The 19734-nt window shown below is 41.9% G+C and overlaps 3 protein-coding genes across 5 annotated transcripts in view; 1 reads left to right on the top strand and 2 right to left on the bottom strand.

Moving 5' to 3' along the window:
- Nucleotides 1-19734, bottom strand: part of znf385c (zinc finger protein 385C) — a 114772-nt gene that overhangs the window by 9794 nt on the left and 85244 nt on the right. For all 3 annotated transcript variants that reach the window (XM_061065525.1, XM_061065527.1, XM_061065528.1), the window contains 3 exons: nucleotides 13210-13352; nucleotides 8356-8466; nucleotides 3127-3352 (listed from right to left, as the gene is read on the bottom strand). In XM_061065525.1, coding sequence (XP_060921508.1) covers nucleotides 3127-3352; nucleotides 8356-8466; nucleotides 13210-13352 — 480 coding nt within the window. The remainder of the gene's footprint in view (nucleotides 1-3126; nucleotides 3353-8355; nucleotides 8467-13209; nucleotides 13353-19734) is intronic.
- Nucleotides 1-19734, top strand: part of LOC132995519 (SH3 and cysteine-rich domain-containing protein 2-like) — a 191946-nt gene that overhangs the window by 137204 nt on the left and 35008 nt on the right. The window lies entirely within an intron of this gene.
- aclya (ATP citrate lyase a) overlaps nucleotides 1-19734 on the bottom strand; it is a 105461-nt gene that overhangs the window by 55846 nt on the left and 29881 nt on the right. The window lies entirely within an intron of this gene.

Below are 19734 nucleotides of genomic sequence, written 5' to 3'. Positions count from 1 at the left end.
ATTTAAATTATCTACCATCTACAAAAGATGAGAGAATTGTGCCTGAGTTTCTAACCATTTGGATTGTTATTAGTGTATTTTAACCTTGCCAGAAGGGGCCTTTTATCTGTGCCGAGTTCATAAATGTTAAAGACTTTCTGCATTCTCTTTTTAACGTTATTGTTATTAACTCTTGTGAAGGGGAGAATATCAGGCAAAAAACAGCCAGCAGGAATAAACTTTTTGGGTCAAAAATCGTGTAAAACTTACAAAAAATTAGCAAAACGCCAAGTCTCTCCTGCCCTCCTCTCTTAAAAAAGCCTTTCCGTCTGTTGTCAGTTGTCTCATTTGCTCTCTGACCATCTACATGATGAGAGAAACTGTCAGACCAGGGGCCAGTGTTATTGGCAGAGCAGTGCCAGCAACGCTGCCTCTGTGGAAAAGAACTACACAGCAAATTATAGATATTTGGATCAATGTGATGCTGGCAACCATCAGTTTTCTTTTACATGCAACAAATTTAATTCGTACTTTAACAGCCCAATTAAATCTGACAGGCTTTAAGAGTGCAAATACATCTAGAGAAATGCCAATTCAGCAGATTGATACGCTGTGAACGCAAAGTAACTGAATACGGGGGTCATTATGCACACACACACACACACACACACACACACACACACACACACACACACACACACACACACACAGCACTCTGTATAGCAAACTGAGCGCTGATACAAAGGCAGCTTCAGAACATAAACAGGTCCCCTGGGGAAAAGTCCTTGCTTTAAATCATCATTACAGTGTGACAGACAGAGTCCCCATGTTGAGGGTTTCAACAACAGAGTCAATCAAAGCTGAGGGGGATTGACAACGGATGCAGGCCCTCTGTCTCCAAGCACTGGCCAGCAGCTCTCACACTTACTTACTCACCGGGTTCTCACTCCCTCCTCTTTTGGTCTGTGACAGAGTTTATAAGCATCATTTAATCCCTTTCTACAATTGATTCCTTTCCTTTCTGTATGAGAAGTTTGGGTACCTAAAACAAAACCATATCTGTACAAGTTGGAGATGTTTGAAAGGTACAAAATACGTTTTTTTTTTGTGAGATGCAATGTAGTTAGCATATAGAGTCTGTTTGGCCCTTTAATAGGGATATTAAATGTATACAAGTATTCTCAGAGCCAGCTATAACCTTTTTGTGTCCTTGCCAATAGTAGGAATTCAACAGCATTTGGGTCTTTTTGGGGGGGCTTAGTCCAGACCATGAATGGGGGAAATTGTTTTTATTAACAAACTCTGTTTTTTTAATGCTAATTTATGCACATTAGGCAGCATTCAGCTTCATTATTAGAGAATAAAAGGATGTGATCCGTAAATAAAAAAGTTTTCACACCCGATTTATGTTCAAATTTTCAGACACGCTTTAATCAAGCACAACAACAGAATAATTTGAGTCATGTGGGCAGTTTGCACCGATACATGACTTTTTTGGTACTTGTGATTGATCATTTGATCTTGTGCACTTAAAAAAAAAAAAACAATCTCACCTCCAGTTCTTCACAGTAAGAGTGGTTATATGAATGTTAGCGACCTCCTGTGTCTACATGTGCATTAGCAGCACAGAGAGGCTGACCTTGTTGGTTTAAATTCTGTTTATTCAGAGCCAGACAGGGTGCTTAGAGTAAGAGCCAACAGATGTATGATTGGTTACTGATGGCAGACAATGTGGACATTACCCCCAGACAGCTCCCCAGCAGCCCTCAGCATGACACACATAACTCATTGAGTATAACTCACATCAGAGTGCTCATTTTGAGTGCTATTCCATTACAGGTTGGCATTGTGGTGCATGCCAGCACTGGCTCGCACTGCTGCATTTCAATTTCACATTAGGCCAATCACACAATTGGGCTTATTAAAGAGTGTTCCTTCTCACGAAATTGCTTTAGAACTGTAAAATTATTCACAAAATAAAAACCAGCCATGACTTATCTACCCCCCCCCCCTTTTATTCCTCCCTCGCTCGTTCTGTCCCCTTCATTCATTTCATCTTATCTTGCATTTTCCACTCATCATCTCATTCCGTCTCCAATGCTGCTTCCCTCTTTCGACGCTCCTTTTGCAACGGCAGAATATTAAAAAGAGATTTGATGAGAGTGTTATCACACTCCCAGGCTTTTGTCCACTTTCTCCTTTCTGAAGGAGACTGTTAGTGCTACAAGCAAAACGTGTGCATGAATCCATGTGCATACGCATGTCTAAATGGGAGGGTAAAAGTACAAACTGTTTCCCTCTCCTCCTCTTAGTAGCTTCATATCTCTTCTCTGATATTCCATCAGGCATCAAAACACATTTTTTAAAATTCTGCTCAGATAGAGATCTTCTTTCCAAAGCGGGGAAGGTGGAGGGGAGGATGAGGCAGAATAGAGAGAGGGGAAAAGTGCTCTACCACCTCTCCACTCCCATCTCCTCAGATGGATAAATGAAAAGTGTGGACCCCGACGAGTGCAACATGAGAAGGTAATGGGCTGGCTCTGCAGTCAGAATGCCATCAGAGCAATTCACGCTCTTTGAGCTGATGCTGCTGTGAGGAAGAGTCAACATTCATTCTCTGCAGAGGGAAAACCAATGCACTCCTCTTTCCTTCTTAAAAAAAAAAAAGGACATCTATATTTAAACCATCAATGTGAAAACATTTGAACTTTGTGAAAGAAGATGAGTGCCTTTGATTTCTTAAAGCTTTATTTTGTATTTGACAGCACCTCATATGAAAACTCTCCCCACTATTTTGCTACCTCTCAACTCAGCCGGCACGATGTGAAATTCTTTTCATGCTGCACAAACACACCAATTCTGCTTCTTCAACTCCCGTATATATCAAACTGAGAGGGGAGTCAAGCAGTGGAAATTAAGAGGCAGAGAGGGTAAAAATGACCCCAGTGAGGCTGGGATTTATCTCAGCGTGTTCTTCACTTTAACAACATTTCTTGCTCCAGCCCTGCCCAGCTTCAAAGCTCTGCAGCTATAACATGGCTCAGGGACAGAGGGCTTGGTCAGAAAAGGTTGTTGAGGTTTGAATGAAACACAGGATAGGAGTGCAAATGATCGATGGTGTACGTGGAGGATGATGTGTTTACGTACCTGTCCCTTCCACTGAGCTTGTATCCATTAGCGCAGGAAGTGTCGTCTCAGATGTGGATGTCTTGCTCCGGTCTCGGTCTCGATCCCGTTCCCGATCTCTGTCTCGCTCTCTCTCCCGCCCCGTGGATGAGGCCTCCCCTGCTCGTCGCTGCCTGTTCTTCTGGGCCTCCATGGCTTTGAGTTTGCGGGCGTGCTTGTGGCCCTTGTAGTGGGCCTCTGCTTGGTTCTGCAGGAAAATGAGAGGAAGCCAGTTTGGAAAGGAAAAGCAGACATAAGTGTTGGATTTTATGCATTATCTGCTGTAGAGACTGGAGCCCACACGATTTAAATGTTAAATTCATGCCTGAATATTCTCTTGCAGGCATACATAGCCTGAAAGGAGGAGAGTCTGTTTCCACCTGATAACAGCGATGGCACATTTGGAGGCCAGAGGTATAATTGCATGTGTTATATGCAACAAGAGAGAGGATCCCATCTCCACAACTACCCTATTAATGTGCATTGTGAGAGTCAGCCTCTGCAAGTCCTAGACACGTGACAATCGTGCTAATGTCACACACACACACCGATGTGTGAGCGCTCACAAGCACACAAACACAAATCAGATGAAAAACACATTCTTACTGACTGCAAAAGCAATAAACACGTTCACACGGATTACTCTCTTGGTGGTGGATCACTATTTACCTTCACATTCTCATCATTCTCACAGCCCCATTCAATCCCAGAACAAAGCCCCTGTTGTCAGAGCAAGCGTGGATACATAAGAAAAGCAGAGAAATCAATACAGAGATCACTCATTAAAAGCTAGAACAGCCTCCAGGGATCAACACTCATCAGCTCCAGCTCGGAAAGGACACATTTATAGAAGAAAGGAGAAGAACTATAGAGAGACCAGACACATCATGGAAAATCATAATACAAGCACTGAATAAGTACAACAATTACAATAACGATTCAATGTGAAGTCGTGCAAGTTACATCAGAAAACTTAAATGTCCCAAAGAAAATGCTTAGTAATGTAGACTGTTTATGTCCTTGATATTTTAGAGAGATGGATTAAGGATGAAAGGAATAGGCATAAAAAGCCTTTTTCCCCCGGAACAGTCATTGTTTTGACATACGGCTGACTGATGCTGTAAGGCTCTCATCCAGTTTTACTTCCTCAGGAGAAGAGTCATGCAACTCCTCAGACACCAAACATGTTAAGTAGAGAGGCTCCTAAGTGAGAAACAGTAAATACATGCAGTGACTTGCAATACCAAAGACTGTTTCATTACTAGGAATATGTGGAGCGTTTTGATTAACTGAGCATCAGTGATACATTTAGGCCTAATAAACTAGATGAATGTGTGTAAGGTGTAAGGTGTGCACAGCAACGAGGTGACAGACACACACACACACACACACACACACACACACACACACACACACACACACACACACACACACACACACAAGTGTCATGTGTAAACTCTGTGTAAACACCAGCACACTGGAAATAAAGCTAAACACTTCACATTATCGAGCCTGATGGTGTGATGTAGAGGGGGCCTATAAATAATGTGCCTGTCAAAGCACCTGCTAAAAACAAGTCGAATACTTGAGCGCATCATGTGACTGATCTGCTGTGAAAAGTCGTCAGAGATTAGCGTGATGTGACAAATTCAGCCAGCGCCTTCTCCACCAGCCGTCTCTGCGTCCAGCCGAGTCTCAGCGGAGGCAGAGAGACAAGGTGTGAAATGAGCTTTGGTTTTCACATCAGCAGCGCAGCCAGCAGGATACAGCACACTTCTAAGTTGGCAGACTTGGTTGTCCGGTGATTAAGCAATCCTATGGCGAAAAGAAAAAACACTGGGCTATATCTGGTGCATGGACATATGTAAGGTGGGCGTGGAACAACTCCCAGAATCCTCTCTCCCTATAATAACTTGCTTGTAGCCAAAAATAACGAAGACATCAAAATAAAGTGGGTCTGCTTAATTTAACATTTGCTGAGCCGTGTGTAGTGAATATGGAGGTGCATGGAAATGAAACATTTCCCCTCAAGTCACTAAAAATGTAGGTTGGTGGTAGAAAAATATTGCTTTTACTAAATTTGTAAATCACAGTGGTTTCTGTGGTAGATCTAGGCTCTGTGCTATAAATAAATGTACCCTAATTATGTTCTATTATGCCGATACAATGTCGAACGAACAAGAGGAGTGACAGTATTAAAAGATGTGTGAAGGTACAAACTGAAAACATACAAACACCCACTTATACAAACGCACACTTTTAGATAATAATCATCGTCTATATGAAACTACCTAATTAATAAGGAGAATAAATTACTCTGAGTTCTATCAACAACATTCAAACAACCTCTAGTCGTCTTCAAAGCTTCTGACAGAAAAAAAAGACTCTTGCCATCTCCTTGACAGGTAATTAAAATAAACCACGCCTTTTTAATACAACAGAAATGTCACATATCCATAAAAATACATTAATACTAACACGTCGTCTAATCATATGGTTGGCTATGTTTAGTTTCTTGGATTAAATAAACCTTTTTTACTTCACAGCAGAGGGCCGGAGGGTATGACGCTGAACAAAGAAGCAGTTGGACAACCAGAGAGCACAGGTGATCCTCTGTGTTTGTTTCTTCCAGATTTGAGAGTTACATTAGAAAATTGGCACCACTGCCATATCTTTACATAATGTAGCCTACATGAATATGAGGCTACTCCAGCAGCTCAATAATTTAAATAAGCACAAAGACTGGAAGCAGGGGAAACAGCCAGCCTGGATCTGGGGACTTCATGCTGGGATATTTCACTGTGCAAATATAAATCTACTGCTTAGTTAGTTTAGCACAAACACTGGACATAATTTACCTGTTTTTGTTCCAAAGTTAATAAAAACCAGCCTACCAGAAGCTCTAAATCCCACCAAATTATTAGATTATATATATATATTTTTTTAGAATCTCCATAAAAACCTAAGAAAACTGAAACAGTGTGTTCACATGGATTTGAGTGTCCCTGTTTTGATCAGGTTTTTAAGTATCCTGTTTTTGTATTTGTGCATGTGAACATCATATCCCGATTTCAGAAACGGGATAAACCCTAATCCTGGTTTTAAAAAACCTGATTGTGCTACCCGGAGAACTCTGAAAGAAAATGGGATACTGTGGCATGTATACGCCTTACCCCCGTTTTTTGTCAGCTGCTGCCGGCTACCTGTGCAGGCGCGGACTCAGCCGAGTGACGTTCCCACAAAACAAACTAGACGGCGGCAACAAGATCAAGCTTCTTACTCTGGAGCAATGAATAAACTGAGTTTTCTGTTTCGCTCACAAAAGATGGAATATAATGGGAGTTTTAGACGGGACAAAGCATCGGTATGCTGACCATCTCAGTCTGTGGTGAACAGGCTGCAGGACGCCGTATGGTGGAGCAGGTCAGGTCACGTTGGACAGTAGGGCTACTTAAGAAATATTACTACGGCCCTGTCCCACCAGTCACGACTGTGTATCATCACCCTTTGCTCCCTTGTCCTATGTGGTGACAGTGACAGGCTGACAGCAGTCAGAGGTGAGGGCATGTTTAATATTTACTGTCACTCTCTTCTCCTGTTGCCGTAGGCTAAATGAGTGGATACATCATATCTGCAATACGATGTTGGCATTCAATAGTGCTAAACGGGCAATAAGCCACAGAGCTCAAATTTTTCTCAGATTTCTAAATTGCAGCGGTTTGTGTTGTGAAATCCTGGGCTCTTCAATGGTTGCCTAGCTACCTCACAGTGTAGTTTAAAGGTGCAGTGAGAAATACACTGTTACCCCTGGGCTAGCTTCTCTGTTTTAATTATTAATGCTAAGCCAAGCTTACAAGACATTCTAGTGGTACTGCTTTTCTCAACTAACTTTTGAGTCCTTTCAAAATGTCCTCACTCCACACACGTGTGGCCAGGACTGCTCTTTGGCATCTGTAACCGTCTCCCGACAGTGATGTTGCACTGAGACACCCCTGAGTCTACATTCACATCCCCGCAGAAAGGTGAGAAGTTGAACCACTTGAGGTCAGCAAAAACAAGATTTCTGGCCTATCTTAAGTTGCTCTCTAAGGTAATTTTGTGCAAAGTGAGCAGCAGATTAAGCTTGCATATTTCCCCTTTGAGCATTATGTAAAAGGATGACTAGGTTTAATATCTGAGCAAAGTCTGTGGAGGGTGCATTGAAGTGTTAGGAAAGTATTCATGCTCTCAGAGAGACAGATAAAGCTACAGTCAGACCTGACACTCCTCTTTAAGTCGCTGTGCAGAGGCAGGGAATGGGATTTGCTCTAGTGTGTGAAGAGCACGTCTGAGCCTCCTCTCCCCCCTCAGCTCCCCGTCTCCTGTGCCTCAGCCCGTCTTTGAAGATGGAGTCCAAAAAAAAAAGTGTGTGCGTATGTGTGTGTGTATTTTACAGTGCCCAGACAAGAGATGTCTTAAGGCTTACTGGACTATTATCTATTTGTTTATGTGAATATGCATGAAATGTCACAGGATGTTTTCTTGTGCATCTGTATGTGTGTGTATGTCTTTGCATATTTGAAAGTACGTTTGTGCCTGTATGTGTGTGTGTGTGTGTGTGTGTGTGTGTGTGTGTGTGTGCGCTATAGAGGCGGCAGGGACAGGAGGAATGGAACAAGAATCCGAGAATGCTGCTTCCTGCTGTGGCTGCTGATTGTTTCTGCTCTTTGCTGATAAACGGCTGCTCTCCCTGCTGTCTAATCCCTCCACCACAACAACACACAGACACAAACACACAGATCTCACACTGAGGAAACAGAACAAACTTTTCTGTATACATAACCAGAAAAAAAAAGACTAACTTTATACATAATGGCACTTCAATTCATTAAAATAATCCACATGTTGTTCTAGATTTTTGAATGGGCACCCGTTAGCCACGCATATTCTCATACATCCACCGACATACACAAACTCATACAGCATTATAGAACACAATGTGTCAGCAGTGATAAGAGTGGAGGTGAACTTGGAGAGAGTATATTTAAAAAAAGAAAAAAACATAACAGAGGATAGCAGGAGCAATAAGTTAAGAGATGTTGCACCCTGAGGCAATTCTCTCTGAAGTATGAAGTGCTTTAAATAACACACTCTGGCATGATATGTCCTCCTCTCTTTGATTATCCGACAAACTCTCCCTCTTTCTCGTAAAGCCACTACAGTATTTCTTACCGTCGAGTTAAAGCGCAGATGGCATATGTTGCAGGAGATGATCTGTTTCTTCTTGAGGGGTTGAGGGACGCCGAATGTGTGGTTGATCACTGCCTTCTGGACCGGGTCCATCTGAGAAACACAAAGTAAAGACAGTTAGCTCTGTAAGATTTGATTTCAAAGGAGAAGTTTCAGTGCTTTAAAACAACTTCCCCCCAGCAGTAAGATGATGTGGTACCTCACAGGTTTACAAGTTTTATTCTTAACTGTAGTTGTATTTCTTAAAAGTCATATTTCAGTGTAAAAACTGAAGAAAATAAACTTTTTTAACTGCAAAAAGGTAAACATTCCCTTGTTATGGATGAAAGTTTGCCAACTAAAATGCCTGAAATTAATCCTGCCTTCATGAAAATCAAATGTTTATTTTTCGGTTTACTCTGTTTTGTAGTGGTGTTGACTGAAGATTTTGAAAGTCTTTTGGGGCCCCCAGTTTCTGGTGCTGCAAAAAAATCTGAAAATCGACTAGTTATCATATTTTCTTTAAGTCAAAATAAAATAAAGATGATTGCATTGTTTTTGTGTTCCACAATAGATCGCTTCCTTTTTTACAACTTACAATAGAATAAAACATTCTTGAAAAACCCCTGAGAAAATGATGGAGGAGACATATCAATGTGGTTAAATGCTTTGCAAAATGGGCAGACATAATAGGTTTTCAGACATAAATACGTTCATGAAGCTTAATTAATACGGTTTTTCTATTCTGTCCCCTCATTGTCATCAGTGCTCACAGGGGCTCTTACATATATACCAGGCACACGTGTCGCACATCCCTGAGGAACGAAACATTTGAACCATACAGAAACACATAGCTGTACATGCTGTCAGATGAGCTGAGATAGTTTCACATCATTCTGTGGTAACATGAAAGTTTAAACATCACATCTCCACAAAGAGATGGCCTCCCTTTAAACACTTAAGTTATTTCATGATACAACAGAGGATATAATATTCTCTTATCAAACCTAATTCTATCTCAGAAATGTTAACCTGCTCACAGGTCATTTGGAGATGTTTCCTCCTGTCATTACAATTATGATATATATTTTTCATTTTAATTTGCTTATGAATCATTTATTGCCTCTGTCAATGTTTCAGATGTATATGTTGCTCCACTTATTTGAATAATTAGACATCCTCTCAGGACAGTGTTGTGTATGCAGTACAACTATCAAGCAGAATTCTCTTTATCTTTACATCCCAACGTGACGAGCAAGAACAGTCGCTTGTATGCTGCTGTTTAAAAAAAAAAAAATGTTCCAGTTCTCACCACTTTACAATTATTTTTTCCATGTTGTTACCATAGAGGATTGTTGTACTTCATTTTCAGTGATGCAATTATTTTGCACTTCTTCATTTTTTCCTTTTTCACTTTGTACGTCCGAGGGCATGACAGAATTGAAAAGAAGGAAAAGTTGATTCATATGACAGGAGCCTTAACTGAACTGAGATATGATTTATTGATATGTTTCTAAGCGGCCTCAAACTACAGCTCTATGAAATGTTTGCTTTTGGTTTCACTTTTTTTTTTGCAGCTGAATGACTTGTTAATATATTTTGATTTCAGAAACATGTCTATATGTTACAGATGATAATGATGATAAGATGTATCTCACATTCACTCGTAATGCTCTGGAAGCTAAAGTAATCATTAGGGCCTCCCCACTCTCACAGAACAGATTATATTAATGAACCACTTCCACGCCTTCTCATCACCACCAAAAACTTTTTAATTTAACATCCAGAGCTCAAAATGAGGCGAAGTTGAGACAGTGTCTATATACTGTATTGAGCGAGGTAGATGCACATTAATGGAGATAGAAATTATAAAAAGCTAAAAATATGTGTTTCTTTGACATAAAAATGAAAAAGGAATTCTTTCATCCCACCATCACTCTGTATCACAAAGTTAGTCCAAAACCTATTATGGAATCAAGGTAAAGCCTGATTGTATATAGTTTATATCTGGTGATATGAGTGGGTTAAAACAAACTGTGCATTTCTCTCCACACATGCTTTTAAGGAAAATGACATTTGTTCTAAAACAGCTCTTTTGCCTTGTTGTTTTAAGCATCGCTGCTGCTCATATTTTTATGCAGTTAAGAGTTTATTGTAATCTCAGAAAATGTGGCTGTCTAATCCATTATGAGTCATTGTAGCCCACGGGGGAAGTGTTTCAGTGGATTGTCTTGGGCCGACTAATTCAGTTTTAACTGTCTGTGAAAAGACTACAGAGGGTCCCAGAACGGCAGGCTATAAACAATAGAGTGAAAGACGAGGCTTCATTAGATGGTCTGCCAGCTATGATGACAGCTGACTTTACAGCTACACCCTGCGGCACGGGATCACATTGCAACCACCTTGGACCTCTCCCCAGGCTGGCACAGGGCCTTACCCCGGACCATTCCTCTGCTGGCATGGTAAGGGACGCCAGGAAGAACCTGTTCACGCTGAGTTAAACTGCTAACTGGAATCAAACTGATGGCAGGAGATCAAGCAATATCTGAGTAGAAATAGAAGAATTGTACACTTTCTTGCTTACATCAAGTTCCTTTGTACCAGACAAAGAGCTTTTCCCTCTGTAAGAGTGGAGACCATTTACTATGTATTTCTCAAGGCCAGGTGTGAGAGGATATACAAACACACCTCACAGTGAAACCGCCACTCTGGAGGTATATCTCTCCCTCAGGGCTACCTTTGTCTTTTTGCTGCTTTATTTTGCCCTCTACTACATAACTCAAAGCCACCTTTGGGACCAACTGACTTTTTGTCTTCGCCAGCTGAAGCCTGACCATGAAACCAAGCTCTCCCACTCCTGTCCACCTCTGCAGGGCAGGCTGCACACAGCTATTTGTTTTAAGAACTGAAGAATGTGTCCATTGTATGTCCGCAGTCATCCCGAAAAGGCTGCTATAAATGCGTCTTTTGTCCGAGCCCTCCGTCCTCCCCCATCGTGCTGGTGCAGACAGAAGTTATCCTGCACCAGGCGGCTGTGTCCGCGATGGGGTTTCAAGGTAGGTAGAGAGAAAGAGACACACACAGGTATGAAGCGAGGTTGGGGGGGGGGGGGGATGTAAGAAGGGACACCAGGGGAACCGGAGGATATTTAGTTTTGGAGACAGGTGCATTCATCTTCCCCCCTCCTGCACACGTCTGGGACAACATGTGCCTTATCAGGGCTGAGAGAACCCGGGGCTCTGTGTTGAATGGACTTTGTGATTTATGCCGCAGCTGCGCTGTCACAGTGAATTTTATGGAGGCTAATCATCTCCTCCTGCGACTGAAGCAACACTGATTTGATGTTATTTCTATGGTTATCATGTTTCCTGCATTCTGCATTCTGGTTATGGTTCCACTTCCTGTTTTAGTTTTATTCTATCAATCAATGGCTGACTGAATATCATTGCAACTCTGTAAATATAATTTCCTTTCTACAAGCTTACTGTATTAAATAATAATCTATGTGAACACTTGAGCATGATGCCAAAAAATAAAACTGCTGTGGTTTCTCCTAAAAAATCTAACTCATATAATGCTTGAGCAGACCTGCTATCCAAAGACATTGGTTTGAGAATAGAAACAAGCAATTTCCCCTCTGAAACATAAGCAAAACGCTGACCAAAGAACTGCCCTGCTGCCTCCACCTCTAATATAAATACATGAGGGTGTCAGAGGAATGACTGTTTCCATGCTGCCTCTACCACTGGGCTACTTAATCCTCCATAGGTGGGTATAGGAGACACCACAACCCAAAGCAGTGGGTGGCAGAACCAATGAATAAACTGCCCTTTTCACATCGCAGATTGAAGACCCCCCACTCACTCAGGTATACATATCATACTGCAAACGTTTATGTCTCATCCGCCCCCTCACACACGTCCTCCAATGTAGAACAAGTCAACTAGACGTCTGTGTGGCCTAACTCCCCCTCCCTCTCTCTCATCCTACTTTTATTCGCTTGGTTTGAAAAGGTGTAAAGTGCATGTTGGAGAGAAAGCTCTGGCTTATGTTTCATTTACACACCACAGAACTGGAGATGCTTTCGCAGTGTGCACGCACACTCTCATGGACACCGAGTGAAAACCTAGGATCAAAGAAATCCAAAGTGCCTGCACTCATACACACACTGTATGACAATGAGTGTAGCGCTGGTAAGTAAAGGATCAAAGATACACACTTTTAATTCCTGGCACTGAGGCAAGCTAAGCATTGAGAGGCAATGGGCTTGAAAACCTGACAGTTTGGTGCTGCTGTTTGAGACAAATTAATGAGGGTGTCATCTGCAAAGACGCTGATATTGATGTGAAATCAGCAAATCCGAAGGGGGGAAGCATTGCTTGATTTAAGATTAGCAGCTGAAGCATAAGGTAAGGTGGGTAGAATTTATTGAACAATAATGGCGTCAGGCAGAACTAATACTGAGATGGTGAACAGCAATATTTTCTCTTCATACCTTGTGAAGTATCTGGATCACAACCATGAACCATAAAGTCAAGTTGTTACCACTTAAACCACACTAAAAATGTTATGCTTACATGTTTTGCTTTGTTTAACTCCCTTCGCCTAACTGTTTGACAAAGATCCTACATTTTCAAAAAGGATGCAAGACAAAGTACAAGGCTAAATGACGTTGATGATGTTTGTTCTGAAGTTAAAAAAAAAAACAAGTTTTCAAAGAAAGACCACAATAACTTTCTGCTCGGAAATGAGTCATGTTATTTCTGAGGAATGTCATAACTTTCGTACTATTTACAGGCTATCTTGAGTTCGCCTAGAAAAAAATCTATTATGGGTCAAATTGCTTGACCCACTCACCGTGTTAAAGTTTGGGAAAAGGCTGAGTGGAGAGGAGCCATTGAGTCTGAAGGGCAGGAGGTGTTTGAGGTCGAGCTGAGGCTGTAGAGGCCGTCCTGGGACAGGGAGGGAAGCCAGGAGGGGGCTGCCCTGGGCAGACGTACCTGAACAACACAGAGAGACAGATGTTACAAGTGAAGGAACAACTGGAAGTGTTTACATGGGGAAACATTGCTGTCCCAGTGGGACTGTAGAACTAAAACTGCATGGTTTCCAAGAGGTCAGATGCTACGCTCAGAGGACGCCTGACTGATTTATTTGATACCAGGGGGCAATGTTACACCTCCATCTATCAAACACACACTGTACTGCACAAGTGTTGGTGCAACAACGAGCTTGTGAGTGGGCATGTTGTTGCTGTTGCATGAACACAAAGGATATGGGTTTGGTGGGGATGGGATGTTCTGATGGAGACTTAATACTCTAATTACCCCAGTTGCCCCGACTGATCCCCCAAGGACATGCACCTGCCCTCATGTATATACACTCACGCACACACATACAGAGAAACACATCATTTAATTACTGATTTATTGGCTGAGGGAAGGTGCCAGTGCGAGGGGAAGATGGAAGATATCGGATTTCAAATGGACCAGGGATGAAGAGATTTCTAATTTTCCGCCTGGCTGCGTTTCAGTGGACCGGTGTGCTCACCGGTGCACAGGCACTTATCCAAGCACCAGGATCAATCATCGGTGTCAGCTGCAGGTCACCATGGCCACCTCAAAGTACGCCTATCATGGAAGAATTCTTGCTACATGCTCATACTCTATGAGATGATTGTATTTCTGTGTAGAAACACACACCAAAGACTACAGAATGAAAGTCACAACTGATCTTGACATAAGACCTAATACTTCATCTCAAAGGAGGGGGTGAGCTACATGAAAGAGAAAGACAGAAAGAAAATAATATAAGATAAATGTTCATATATTGGAATGCAGAATGTATTTTACTTCAATGTTAATGTTAAAGGATTAGCAATTTCGAAAACACATTGTTTAAGTGCAATGACAAAATATTTAGTTTTCACTAAGTCAGTTCTTGAAATGTTAAGAAACAAGTAGTGTTGCTCATGAGGTTTTGTAATCAAACAGTGACAAAATCAGAAATAACTACATTAAGCTCCAGTCAGTGCAAATAAAACAACCAATCTAGCTAAAAAAACAAAACATAAAACAGTGTTAAACGCTTTGCAAATCTTGAAATGAAAATAAGTCAACCCCATTTAATGCATTGAATGAAAATAAGCATTTGATAACAATGTTTTTATACTGATTCTTATCATTAATCAATTAAACACTCCTAAAGTCATGATCGAACTTTCTAGCATGAAAACCAAGCCAAATATCCACATTCTCAATCTTAATTATTGCCCTCTTTACAGAAAGGACACACTTTGTCTACCTTGATTGTTCAGACAAAAATGCTATTTTTTCTTGTAACGACTGCTGCAACATAGCTTCAAAGACATCACAGTCAACGAAAGGAAGTGCAGTTACTTTAAAATGTGTTTATTTTTTTTATTTCTGGGCTATGATTAAGATAATGCTGTAGGCCTGTGTGACGTACCAAACAAAGTGATATCTGAGAGAATCTGTCTGTAGTGAGGCCCATGGCTTTCGATGGCTTGGTAAGATAGGCTTCCATAGAACGCAGGGTGCGTGTGTGTGTGTGTGTGTGTGTGTGTGTGTGTGTGTGTGTGTGTGTGTGTGTGTGTGTGTGTGTGTGTGTGTGTGTGTGTGTGTGTATGCTTGGAAGCTTTAAGCATATGCTCCTTTCGTGCTGGGCTTGGCTCTGCCTTTGCCATGTGTGGGCTCTCATCTGCTGCCTGTCTGACCCCCAAAGAGATGCAGCATAGGAAGGACGTACAGACACGTGGGTAGCAGCCGGCAGGGGATCACTCATACACACAACGCAACACACACTAACAGAGAAAAGGAGGAGAAGCTGAGTCTTCTCTTGGCAGGGCTATCAGAGGAGGACCGTTATCAGCTGATCGTGCTTCCCCACCTCTCTGTGGCTCCCTAGGCAGCTTATTAAATCAGGGGCTGGCTGTTTGCCTCTTTAGATGATAACGCTGCCATGGACGCACAGACCGAATCCTAGCATGTACCAAAGTGAGCAAATGAGTGTGTGTGTGTGTGTGTGTGTGTGTGTGTGTGTGTTTTTGGCTCACATGTAAGTATTAGACAAGTATCAGAGAAACACACACATTCTACAAACAGAACTGACTATGTGCGTCTGAAAACAAATAGCTCCCAGAGAGAGTGAGAAGTCAATAAATAACAGTCATATAAGATACACACACACACACACACACACACACACACACACACACACACACACACACACACACACACACACACACAAAATGAAATATATTTTTGTACTACTACAAATGGCGTGTGATTCCAGCAGGAGGACACTTTAAATCAAAGCAACATACATTTTGAGACTTCAAGCACCATCCTTTGTATTTGTTGGTGTTAGTGCTGGATTGTGTGTGAGCTGGAATTATATGTGTGTGTGTGTGTGTGTGTGTGTGTGTGTGTGTGTGAGTCAGGCTGTCTCATTTCAGCCAGCAGCCACTGATAACCTCCTTCTTTCACACTGCATCATATTCCACTCATTTAATGTTGCATGCGTTTGTACGTCTGCACATCTGTACCTGTTCTGAATGTGTGCAGCCGTGTACACGTACGTTCTCTGTGTTCAGGCTCACGTCTGTATTGAGGCTCACATTTATTTTTTATTTGCGGCGTCACTTGTGGTCTGAGGTCCAGACAACCAGTGGCAGATGAGTAGAGGCCTGTAAACAAATGTCAAGCCTCTTCCTCACTCTCCCAGATGACTTTGCTTACGGATGTGATGGTCTCTGCCATCCTTCCCTGGGCTGGCCTCCACCAACCATCACAACAACGCATTCCTCCCTCTCATGACTCACTAGGCTTGGTTACACAACAGCCACCGTCACATCGCGTCTACTCCGATGTGTGTATGTCTGTGTGCTGCTACTGAGCCATACAATTCAAACATCCATTTTTCAATTATTTTCCTCTCGCTCATCCAAGAAAATAATGGATTCAAATATGTGCAGGCAAACACACTGAGCCTTTCCTCCTCATTCTTCTTCTGCTATCACAGAATTAACTGTTCAACCCTTTAGTCCTTTTGCTGTTATTCTCTTGTCATCACTCCAGTGCTCCCTAAGGTTTTTGACAAATTGCCTTTTCTCACATCTAAATACCCCCGCTCCACCCCCGCGCTCTGCATCTCCCTGCAAACTACTGCTGAGCGGCACAGGAAGGAGAAAAAGGAGAGCGAGAAACTGGCTTTCTATTTGTGTCCCAGTGTAATTATGTGGGATGGATGCTGGCACAGCGGGGTCTTTGGGGTTGGGTGAATGGATCTCCACCTTCTTTTTCCCTCTGTCTGTTGCTGTCTGGACTCTCAGTGGCAGCCCATAATTTTGCTCTGGATGAACCTGCTTAAAAAGGGAATCTCTTCCCTAGAAAAGCAAAAGCAGAATTTCTCCAAAACAACATTTTAATGCCCAAGAGACAAATTCCAGAAGAAGATGGAGTAAGGGGCAGTAAGCATGGATCAATGAAAGGGGAGATTTATAGTTTTGCTTATTGTTGTATTCTTGATTATGGCAATAACAAAACTGTGAAAGTTTCTCTGATTTTAAAAAGTGAATGGCTTTTTGCTTCTTGTTTGCAATCACAAGTCAACATTGTGTTATTATAATCATGACATGATTGTTCCCATTTCCTAACCAAGCTCCCCCCCCCTAAAGCTAGCTAAATCTGAATCATAACATTGGCATGACATAAAGATGTTTTTGCCCCCCAGTGATTTGCAACAATTTTTTAAATAGCACAAAGAAATGATAGCGTCCTCCGCTCACAAAACATTTCCTTCAGTCATCCTAATAAGAAAAGTATTATATATAAATATATATCTATATATAGATATATATATATTGTATTTATTCACATTATCTTGCATACAGTATAACTCACAACTGTGGGCCTTTTCAGGTATTGTTAGCCATGATTGACTCCAGTAAACCGTCATGGCCCAGAAAACAAAAGGATACTGTTCTGCTGCTGTATGCACCCTGTGACCCCTGAGGACACTCATGATTACTGTTCATACAAAAAGACAAAATGGGGCTTGTTGAGGTAAAATAACAAAACAAAAATTACTCCTGCTTCTGAGTCCCTCAGCAGAGAAAGAACTACTTTTATTATGCAGTTTCCCATCAAGCCTGTCAGAAAGAAAAACATGATGAAATCCTTTTTGTGGGAGAATTTGAAAAGAACACACTAGAGATGGAATTGGCTCTGTTTCTAGTGTTGTGTTTTTTTTTCTTTTGTCTTTGTTGATGTTTGTGGAGTTTAAGGGCATTATGCACCATGTCTCTGCTGCTCAGCTATGACTGCCTACTGGGTAACACTCAGAATGGTACTTAGACCTTCACCATCGGGCCTCTGATCTGATTATCCAGCTGTGATAATGAATATCTATACATCTCAGTTTGAACATGTGGAACAGAAATTTGCAAGGGAAACTGCTGACCGGTGAAATGATGAGCACTAAGTGCCAGCAGAATTACTCTGCACCATGTGGACTGCTCTTTTGTCAGCTGCCAAGAACACATTACAGCATCTTCCTTTGATGAGGTTCAGCACGCTCCTCATATGTAAGGACCACAGTCGGGGCTCTGGCATGCACACTCAGTCGTAACATGATGCATATTGTGCATCTGACACACTGTTGCCACACTGTTTCACCATTCCCCCAGTCGCCCATACAAAGTCCAAGCCATGGCTGATGGGACTCGATCTCACAGGGCAGGAAGAGTTCACGACACGTAAAAATAGAACCAGATTTAGAATAAGGAAACACAAAGAGCCTTTCTCCTAATCCAAGTATGAAATAACCTGAGACATTCTATGCATACAAATGGCTTTCCAACATGTGCCATGCCTGGAAATTGTAAATTCTCCTCATGGTGTGTTAGAGTCTCACAGCCAATCGAGGGCATGAAAAGACATCGCACTGCCTCAGAGCGTCCGAATGAACTCCACCAAGAGAGGGACAAGGAGGGAGGGAAAGAGAAATAAAGAAAAGTGACTCTTAACAGCCAATTAGCTTCCGCCCCTGATCAAGAGGTGGTGTGAGGGCCGCCACGGGAACCATTACAGTGTGGACGGAGAACATTAACCACAATCAGTTTTAATTAAAGACTGACGCTTTCGACGTCCTCAGCCAGTCCTCCACAGTGTCTCTTCTCCACCCCCCCCCCTTCAAGTATGAAAATCTGCAAACCTGAATCTAAGATTGGATGTTACTTGACTGATTAGATGAAACAGTGCAGAGATAGAAGAACTTCAATTAGACCTCAATTAAGCCAATTTGATTAGTTCAGTTACATGAGAAGAGGCACGGTATCCTTCCAGCTGATTTCATCGTTATGCATTTAGGTTTATGAGACCCTGAAGTGGTTAAATTAATTGCGTGATTTAAGTTAATGTTAGAGCCTAACATGCCTGCAAGTACATTTCAGCACAGAAACGTAAACTATTCACAATAGCATGCGTTTTAAAAGCTCTTATTTTATCCTCGCTCATTACCTCACTTTACCTGGAAGCTTTTCTGGGTCACTCGGCATGCCATGTTGGTTCCACTGCAACAGACATGTATTCACAGGAGTGTGGAAGGTGATGCCTTCATGTGCACATTTGTATTCCAATGTGTGCAGCAGGCAGATACACTTTGTGTTGTAAATATGCTCTGGGAATATGTGAGCAGAGCATAGCTCCAACTTCACCCTGTTTGATATCCAAAGAGTCTATTTGTCATCTCCAGTTTGTGTCCATGTAACTGGAGAAGATTGAGCAGTGATCAAATATTGTATCATCTACTACAAGTCCATTGCTTATAGGGGTTATGGAGAGTTATTTACTAGGAGTGTATTTAATCTCAATACTTCCTTTCCTATTTTAAGCCAATCTGCTCTTTAAATCTCTCACATGTAGTTCTGCCCTCCTTTTTCCTTCTTCTCCCTGGTTAGCAGGAGGTAGCAGGCTGCTCTATGTGGCCTGATTATATGCAAGGCTAAGCACAGTTTGACCCATCACTGAAAATAGACACTCAGGAAGGGAAGATGACTTCATAACTTTTCTCTCGCATGCATCTTGTGTAGGAATTATACAAAGTCAGACACTGAATCTGATGAGTTTCCCCCTCTGTCAACATTAAAACCTAATCTGTACTCAGACAGGCTTCTGCTCTGGCAGCCGGCACGAAATAAATTGACATAATTCAGGTGGTACGAGGGCTTCATTAATGACTCACCTCTGAATAAGAAGTATTGAAGCGAGATAAGTGTGCAGAAGATCCATAAGCAGTTTCAGTCCTCAGACAGCTCATCACAGTGTGGATAAAGATTGAGTCTATTTTACAGCCAATAAA

This window comes from Labrus mixtus, chromosome 20 (genome assembly GCF_963584025.1).
Source record: "Labrus mixtus chromosome 20, fLabMix1.1, whole genome shotgun sequence".
In the NCBI taxonomy this organism is placed as follows: Eukaryota; Metazoa; Chordata; class Actinopteri; order Labriformes; family Labridae; genus Labrus; species Labrus mixtus.
Note: the sequence above shows the minus strand (reverse complement) of the source record. Positions and strands in the feature narration are given on the sequence as shown.